Source organism: Daktulosphaira vitifoliae, unplaced genomic scaffold, assembly GCF_025091365.1.
Source record: "Daktulosphaira vitifoliae isolate Bord-2020 unplaced genomic scaffold, ASM2509136v1 Scaffold_3, whole genome shotgun sequence".
Lineage (NCBI taxonomy): Eukaryota > Metazoa > Arthropoda > Insecta > Hemiptera > Phylloxeridae > Daktulosphaira > Daktulosphaira vitifoliae.
The window spans coordinates 3,335,412-3,345,705 of record NW_026099574.1 but is presented as its reverse complement, the minus strand read 5'-3'; the positions used below and the strand labels follow the sequence as shown (position 1 = coordinate 3,345,705).

The 10,294-nt window shown below is 30.2% G+C and overlaps 1 protein-coding gene across 1 annotated transcript in view; it reads right to left on the bottom strand.

Annotated features, from left to right (window-relative positions):
• Nucleotides 1-6,667: 6,667 nt before the first annotated feature.
• LOC126903343 (uncharacterized) overlaps nucleotides 6,668-10,294 on the bottom strand; it is an 11,985-nt gene continuing 8,358 nt past the window's right edge. The window contains exon 3 of the mRNA XM_050681491.1: nucleotides 6,668-9,389. Within this exon, the coding sequence (XP_050537448.1) occupies nucleotides 6,913-9,389 (2,477 nt within the window). The 3' untranslated portion in view covers nucleotides 6,668-6,912. The remainder of the gene's footprint in view (nucleotides 9,390-10,294) is intronic.

Below are 10,294 nucleotides of genomic sequence, written 5' to 3'. Positions count from 1 at the left end.
ATCTCGAGACGAGAATGGACTCGGACCTCGGTGATTGACTGGCGTTGTTTTCCTCGTTTCTCTACACGATAATATTTAAATCGTTTAAATAATTACCGTGTGAAGCGAATTTATTATGCACAACATAAATAATGATAACAACCGACAACACAGCGGCGTACCGGCAGTTGCTATACGCGCATCTACGACATGACCGTAGAACAATAACTGGCGGCTGCAAACGGCCATTTATGGCAAAGGAAAAAAAGTGAAGACAAGTGATGACTGCATAAAAAAAAAGTAATATCTTTCCTCCGCCGGCGCTTTTCCATCCCCGTCTCCCATTAGTCACGGGTATAATGTGGTTTTGACTAATTATCTCAGTCATTCAATACAGACACACGGACGCCGGCAAGTCACACCGACCGAATGCAACGCATTGTTGTTATTATCATCATCGCAGCCGCCGAATCGAGAAGATCGTTCAGAGAAAATAATCTCATTGAGTATCGACTGCAGTATCGACACCGTGTGCTACGAGTGTACAATACAATTTTCTAGATTAGGTTCTAGGAGAAGGGCAAAGACCTCGCGAAAAGCGATTGGCTGCCGTTTTCTAATGAATTTTTCACAATGGATTCGAACGTCTAACGGACCGGAAGAAAGTAGTTTCGTAAATCCTCGTGCCTATAGCTTTAGAACTTTTTTAAGTAAACCTGCCTTTGGTTTGAAGTTGACGACGTTGACTTTGTAAAATCTGAGTAGCGGATTACATTACTATAAAACCATGTGTACATAAATGTTAGGAAAAACATCGATTCTCAATGATTTTTTATTTGTTATATTTATATGGCTTATTATTATCAAAACTAATTCATACAATAATAATAGATCATAGTATTCTATTGTAAGAACTGTATTAAGTAACATAGTTTGATGTGTGAATTAAAATTTTTAAGTTATTATTTAACTTTTTTTTATTTTAGTTTTTCAAATAACACCATTTGAAAAAATAACAAATAAAACTAGTTCGATAAATTACTTAACAATAAGTTATTAAATAGTTTTTACTCAATTACTTTTAATCGAGTTTTAATATTTGAGTATTTTCAAATTTGAGATATATTTACACAGATTTACATATATTTTTAAGTAATTGTTTTGACTAAAATTTTTATTTGTTTTGAATATTATACTCGAATTGTAAACAGTAGATTCTAAAATTTTATTTATTTTCTTGCAAAAACTTCAATGTTGTTTTTGCATAGGATCAATTTGTTAATCAAACAAAATATATATCTTTTTTCATGGATATATAAACTATAGTAATACAAAGAATGAGTGATTTTCTATTAAAACTTAGAGAAACAATACCTTTTTTCCTGTATGTTTTTATATGATCGATATGTCAAACATATCCACAATACTTTAAGTACAGTTTTCTTGACTAAATTTTCAAGTTCAAATCTTACTTTTTATCGATGGTGATCGTATGTAAAATTGCAATATAATTTAAAACAAATTCACAATCAAAATATTATTACAACAATCATGAAATTCACACGGTGTAATATCGACGATAAAAATTTTTTGATGCGTTTAATTTACTCATATGTATTAGATCAATTTGAGTTNAATGTCAATTATTGCGTGACGTTGTTCGGAAATGGCAGAATCCCCTCCGTGTTTCTCACTTATTTGTTCATGAGATATTCGCGTATAACTGTACTAAGCACATTATGTGTAATATTGAATTTGTGCAGCGATTTTAAAGATAATAAAATCGTATTAACCGGCGGCCATAGCTTTGAATGGATAATTTAAATTTTATTCATGAAATGTCCTACTCTGAACTTGTAAATAACCGTCTAATCGTTTTAGGATACTCGAAGATCTCGCCGTACGATTAAATAATAGAAAAATTCCATAGGCTCCTACGTGATGATTGTTTTATGATATACTTGGAAAACACAGATACACACTCTCGCCCAGTCCGATATTAGTAGACATCTTCGGGCGGTGCATTATTAGACCCCACGAACTATTACCTCAAGTGGCGTCCGTAGGCAGCATAAAAAACGCAACAGTCGGTCGAACGTACAAATTTTACATATATCTCGAGACGAGAATGGACTCGGACCTCGGTGATTGACTGGCGTTGTTTTCCTCGTTTCTCTACACGATAATATTTAAATCGTTTAAATAATTACCGTGTGAAGCGAATTTATTATGCACAACATAAATAATGATAACAACCGACAACACAGCGGCGTACCGGCAGTTGCTATACGCGCATCTACGACATGACCGTAGAACAATAACTGGCGGCTGCAAACGGCCATTTATGGCAAAGGAAAAAAAGTGAAGACAAGTGATGACTGCATAAAAAAAAAGTAATATCTTTCCTCCGCCGGCGCTTTTCCATCCCCGTCTCCCATTAGTCACGGGTATAATGTGGTTTTGACTAATTATCTCAGTCATTCAATACAGACACACGGACGCCGGCAAGTCACACCGACCGAATGCAACGCATTGTTGTTATTATCATCATCGCAGCCGCCGAATCGAGAAGATCGTTCAGAGAAAATAATCTCATTGAGTATCGACTGCAGTATCGACACCGTGTGCTACGAGTGTACAATACAATTTTCTAGATTAGGTTCTAGGAGAAGGGCAAAGACCTCGCGAAAAGCGATTGGCTGCCGTTTTCTAATGAATTTTTCACAATGGATTCGAACGTCTAACGGACCGGAAGAAAGTAGTTTCGTAAATCCTCGTGCCTATAGCTTTAGAACTTTTTTAAGTAAACCTGCCTTTGGTTTGAAGTTGACGACGTTGACTTTGTAAAATCTGAGTAGCGGATTACATTACTATAAAACCATGTGTACATAAATGTTAGGAAAAACATCGATTCTCAATGATTTTTTATTTGTTATATTTATATGGCTTATTATTATCAAAACTAATTCATACAATAATAATAGATCATAGTATTCTATTGTAAGAACTGTATTAAGTAACATAGTTTGATGTGTGAATTAAAATTTTTAAGTTATTATTTAACTTTTTTTTATTTTAGTTTTTCAAATAACACCATTTGAAAAAATAACAAATAAAACTAGTTCGATAAATTACTTAACAATAAGTTATTAAATAGTTTTTACTCAATTACTTTTAATCGAGTTTTAATATTTGAGTATTTTCAAATTTGAGATATATTTACACAGATTTACATATATTTTTAAGTAATTGTTTTGACTAAAATTTTTATTTGTTTTGAATATTATACTCGAATTGTAAACAGTAGATTCTAAAATTTTATTTATTTTCTTGCAAAAACTTCAATGTTGTTTTTGCATAGGATCAATTTGTTAATCAAACAAAATATATATCTTTTTTCATGGATATATAAACTATAGTAATACAAAGAATGAGTGATTTTCTATTAAAACTTAGAGAAACAATACCTTTTTTCCTGTATGTTTTTATATGATCGATATGTCAAACATATCCACAATACTTTAAGTACAGTTTTCTTGACTAAATTTTCAAGTTCAAATCTTACTTTTTATCGATGGTGATCGTATGTAAAATTGCAATATAATTTAAAACAAATTCACAATCAAAATATTATTACAACAATCATGAAATTCACACGGTGTAATATCGACGATAAAAATTTTTTGATGCGTTTAATTTACTCATATGTATTAGATCAATTTGTGTTGTGTTTTACTTATCCAGATGACAATTGAAATGTCATTAATTATTAATGTTGCCGAGTTAATTGAAATTAAAATGAAGTACCAGCAGCTGTATTTATTACAAATGATTTTTGAATAAATTTAATTATAATATAGCTGATACAAGTTGTTGGACTTTAAGATGGCACGACTATTTTTCGGTAAGAAGAATCCTTTAGTGTGTTGTTACTTGTTATTTGCTGATTGAACATCGAACATGTAGTGTAAAACTCTTGAGTATTCCATTTTTGTACATTTTCTTTAGATATCGACAATTTTCGTTTGGTTCAAGCTGTGTAACGTTTGATTCGATCGAGTGTGTATCAGGAAAACATCTATAACTAATACAAACACCACTCTGAGGGGACTTTCTGAGCTGTATATGATTATGTTTTCACACCATGTCACTCAAATGGACCGAGGATTTAACGGAACTTTATGAAAACATCAATTCGATCGATGACCCTTAGTATCCCAAGGGAGTGACAAACGCGGAATACATAGGAAAAATGTGTTTTGCACAAAGTTTGCTAGAAATATTAACATCCCTTCGCATATACTCACATGCTAACAATGTGACTGAGTACACAATAAGGGAGACCTTCTCCGAGGATAAAACGCGTAAGGGATAGAATCACAAGTATACAAAGAGAGTAAAAAAACTTATCAACGAAAAAACGCTATTCTGTGCTCTGTATGTTAGAATGATAGATTGACAATAATATAAATGCACATACGATACAAGTTACCATTCAGAAAATATCGATAAAGAGGGAGATTTTTTAAAGCTTTTGTTTTAACTCAAACTGTGTTCGACTCGATATTTAAACGTCTAACCGTACTGAGTAAATATAAGCCTCAAGAAAAGCATTCTTTGTCTTTTGGCAGTCTTAACCAGTCTACTGGCAATAAAAATTCAATCGTTTCTAAGTGTTATTGAGGCGTTATTCAACCCCTAAATGTAACGATTACGACGTACACTCAGGCCGCAGTCAATTTTTGTACAGTTAAATAATGTATGAGGATTATAACCGCACTATAACCCCAGCGGCTTTGGCTTATGCGAACAGTTTTGACAAATTGATTTAGATTTAAACTCGACTAGTTAATTAGACTTTGTTGTTAACGCAATCACGACTAACAGATGCAGCCCAGACTTGATATTTCGACTTCATGCACATTATCCTTCTTCCTAGTAACTATAATTAGTTAGAGAAATAAGTTGAATAATAAAATAGCGGACAATTAAAAAAATAGCCTGCATTAAATTACTGTAAAATTTCTTTCGATCCCCGTAAATAAGGGAAATCTCTAAAAAAAATTACAAATTTAAAAATCGGTAATTTTCCTTATTTTTCCAATTTTTTTTTTTTAAAACTTTCATAACTTTTTTAAAAATGAACAAATCAATATAATTTTTTTTATAGATACTTTAGGTATTTACCTATCATATATATTTTTGTGATCATTTGACCCTTTACCTGCCCAAACGCTTCAAAATAGAAACTTTTTCACAAAAAATTTACTTTTTTAACTTTATTTTTGAAAATGTTCCGGAATTACTGACACTTATATATATATATCTTAAATTAAAACTTAGGCGATATACTTTAATTTGAAAAAAAAAGACTGTGGACTTCGTGGTGAAAACACACATCAGAGTTAAAGAAAAACGTATGATTTCCGTAATAATATTCTTGATTTTGTATTTTTAATTTATATTGCTATAAGTTTTTGAAAAATGTATGGATCGATATTATTTTTTTTTATAAATACTTTTTATATATCCCTTTCATCCGACATACTTTTTTTTAAACTGCACTATATCCCTTCATACAAGGGGGTCAAATTTTAAACATTTGTTTAGAAAATAGAACTTTTTCAACTTAATATTTGATAATGTTCCGGAAATACTGACATTTTTATAAATATATATATCTTAAATTAAAACTTATGTAATATACTTTAATTAGAAGAAAAAAATTTGATTTCTGGATTTGTCTTCATGGTGAAAATGTCTATCTTATTGAAAAATATGCTATTTTTGTGTTAAAATTCTGGATTTTATTTTAAAATACCTTATAAGGCAGAACACTGATTTTCATAAATATTATATAAATATATTGACATAACATATAAAGATAAGTTTATTTAAATTTTGTTGCGTTTTTTAAGTCGCCAAAATTTAAATTGTCTTTTGTTTTCATTAGACACATGCGACGTACGGTTACCGAATCGTTAAAACTTATATCTCTACGCTTGGGGTACAAAGCTCTAACTGAACCGTTGCAACAAATTTTTTGCATATTTTTCTTAATCCTATTTTATGTAGAAAAAATGTTTAACTCATTTGATATTTATCTTTTATAGATTCAAAAACTTCAATAAAGATCAAGGATTCCTCACTGAAATCTCCCCTCGTGAGAAAAAATGTCTTATCCATATTAGAATTATTTTATTATATGGTTTCTTTTTGTTACCATCATTTAAATTCTGAACTCTCAAATTATAATTTATCAATTAAACAGTTACTTATTCCATGTTTTAAAATTATTTATTGACGAATTAAGTTTGATATAATAATAGGTTTGAACTACAAAATTAAATCATTTTACTTTGTAATTTATTTATTTTTTTATTATATTTGTGTGTGCTACACAAATAGAAATACACTTTTTTTTTAACAAAGTGTAAGCATTATTATTTTTTTGTAATAAAATAACTTGTAACAAGTTTGTTATAATTTATAAACCATGTCTATAAGTAACTTGACCTTCATATAAATAAGAAATACAATTTTAATCTATACATTTTTATGATTGCATAAAAAATTAATTGTAAGGGCATTTTAGAATTATCCGTATACATTTTTAATATACACATTGATTTTATAACCATGTATTGTTATTTATAAATAAATTATAAAAGTTTGTATAGAAATGTAACATTTTTGTCATTACTTATAAACATTTTCTATTATATTTATTGTGTATTGAACAATAATTATATGATTGGAAAATTCGGACATTTATTATTAAGTATTTTGGTTATAATTTCAAAAATAGTATTTATTAAGAATACAAAATTACATGATTGCTCTCAATATAATTATTATCATTTTATCTCAAGACGATTTATTTAAACTATAATGTAATGGAATGTAAAATATGAATAATATTTTATCAGAAAACTAATTAATACAGCCATTCTCGTTAGCATAGTTGATTATATCCAAAAAACCTCTTCGAGTAGCTTCATAAATGGTATTAATACTCCATGGACAATTATGTTCATGAGCATATTTTAAACAACGAAACTGACCATTTGCAGCAGCAAGTCTTGTGGTGCTTTCATCCCATTTACATCCTTTTTCGTGGGCATATATTAAGCAACTTAAATTTCCCCGCATGGCAGCTGTAACTATTGTACCTTCATTCCAATTACATCCATTTTTATGAGCAAATTTAAGACAATCAATACAACCACTTGCAACAGCTTCCCTTGTTGTACCCTCATCCCATTTACAACCATTTTCAAAGGCATATTTGATGCATTCTAATTGTCGATTGGCAGCAGCGCCTCTCATCGTACCTTCAGTCCAATTATATCCATGTTCATATGCATATTTTAAACAATCTAAATTACCATGTGCGGCAGCTGTATTTAATGTTTCTTCATGCCATGGGCACTCATTTTCATGAGCATATTTTAAACAGTCTAAACAACCACTTGCTGCAGAAGCTCTAGTTGTGTCATAATCCCATGGACATCCATTTTCATGTGCATATTTTAAAATTTCAAAATTACCATTCATAGCTGCTGTTACTATTATACCTTCATACCATTTGCAACCGTTTTCAATTGCATATTTTAAGAATTCTAAATTACCATAACTTGCGGCAGCTTGTGTTGTTTTTTCATCACATTGACATCCATTTTCAAGTAAATATTTTAAAATTTCTAAACCACCTCCTTTAATAACTACAGTAAGTATGCCGTCATCCCATGGACAACCATTTTTATGTGCATATTTTAAAATTTCTAAATTACCAATCATGGCTGCTGTAACTATTGTACCTTCATCCCATTTGCAACCGTTTTCATGAGCATATTTTAAAAATTCTAAGTCACCATAACTTGCAGCTATTTTTGTTGTTCTTTTAGGCCATGGATATCCATTTTTATGAGCATATTTTAAAATTTCAAAATAACCATTATTGATAGCCACAGTAGTTATCCTATTATCTAATACACATCCTTTTTCATGTGCATAGATTAAACATTCTAAATGTCCATTCGTCGCAGCATATATCGTTGTGCTTTCATCCCACGGACATCCATTTTCATGTGCATACTTTAAACATTCATAATGTCCATTCATAGCAGCGTTTTTTGTTGTTTCTGTATTCCAACTGCAGTCATTTTCATGTGCATAGATTAAACATCCTAAATGCCCGTTTGTTGCAGCTGCTATCGTTGTCCTTACATCCCATGGACATCCATTTTCATGTGCATATTTTAAGCATTCTAAACGCCCATATCTTGCAGCTACTATCGTTATGCTTGTATCCCATAAACATCCATTTCCATGAGCATATTTCAAACAATCTAAATTACCTCCAATAACAGCATATCTAGTAATGTCTTTAATCCAGTGGCACCCATTTTCATGTGCATATTTTAAACATTCATAATGTCCATTCAGAGCAGCTCTTCTTGTTGTTTCTTCATTCCAACTGCAGTCATTTTCATGTGCATAGATTAAACATCCTAAACGCCCATATCTTGCAGCTACTATCGTTATGCTTGTATCCCATAAACATCCATTTCCATGAGCATATTTCAAACAATCTAAATTACCTCCAATAACAGCATATCTAGTAATGTCTTTAATCCAATGGCACCCATTTTCATGTGCATATTTTAAACATTCATAATGTCCATTCAGAGCAGCTCTTCTTGTTGTTTCTTCATTCCAACTGCAGTCATTTTCATGTGCATAGATTAAACATTTTAAATGTCCATTTGTCGCAGCATATATCGTTGTGCTTACATCCCACGGACATCCATTTTCATGTGCATACTTTAAACATTCGAAATGTCCATTTGCAGCAGCTTTTCTTGTTGTTTGTTCATTCCAACTGCAGTCATTTTCATGTGCATAGATTAAACATTTTAAATGTCCATTTGTCGCAGCATATATCGTTGTGCTTACATCCCACGGACATCCATTTTCATGTGCATACTTTAAACATTCGAAATGTCCATTTGCAGCAGCTTTTCTTGTTGTTTCTTCATTCCAACTGCAGTCATTTTCATGTGCATATTTTAAACATTCTAAATGCCCATTTGTTGCAGCATATATCGTTGTCCTTACATCCCATGGACATCCATTTTCATGTGCATATTTTAAACATTCGAAATGTCCATTTGCAGCAGCGTCTCTAGTTGTTTCGTCATCCCACCTACAGTTATTTTCATGTGCATATTTTAAACATTCGAAATGTCCATTTGCAGCAGCTTCAGCAGTCGTATATTCATCCCATTCACAACCACTCTCGTAAGCTAGTTTTAATGTTTCAATGTCACCAATTTTAGCAGCTATTTCTGTGGTACCCTTTTCAAACGGGCATATTTTTTTTTCACTCAAATCTTTATTTAAAATACCTAAATGCACACATTAATTAATTTTTTATTATTTTATTCAAATTTAATTAGATTACTTAAAATTATGTAATCGAGTGTATAAGATGCCTGAATTTTACTCCTTCTCTATTTTCTTTATTTATAAAATTTTGTTTGAATATATTGCTATTAAACAAAAAAGTTTATTTTGAAAAATATAGTTAAATTTAAACATTTTTGTAATTAAAAAGAATAAAAATACTCTTAATAAAACATTATTTTAAATATTGAGGTGATTTAATCGAATAAATTACCATTGTAGATTTAATTTGTATGATATTTTAATATTTTTTTTTGCATATAACAAAGTAGTTTTATTCATGACATTACTTTTCAATAATATTCGGATATCGTTGTTATGTTGAATGGCTTAAAAGAGATTATTGGTAGCTATACTAATATAATTACATAAAACATATTGCTATCTTGATAAATACTAAAATTATTTATGAAGTTATCACAAAATATACATTGACATGGCTCCCGACGCTTCNTATTGCTATCTTGATAAATACTAAAATTATTTATGAAGTTATCACAAAATATACATTGACATGGCTCCCGACGCTTCGGGAGCCATGTCAAATATAACCATGTTATATTTATATTATTATGTTTACATTGTAATATTTAAATTATATATAATTTTTTTTTCTTAAAACTTTCCAAATTCTTTTAAAAATGAACAAATCAATATAAATTTGTTTATAGATACCTTAGGTATTTAACTATTATATATATTTTTGTGAACATTTGACCCTTTACCTGTCCAAATGCTTCAAAATAGAAACTTTTTCACAAAAAAATGACTTTTAGCTTCGATGCGAAGCTGAGAAGGTATTAATTTTACCATGATGTGTTTATTTTTTTTTTTTTTTTTTTTTTTT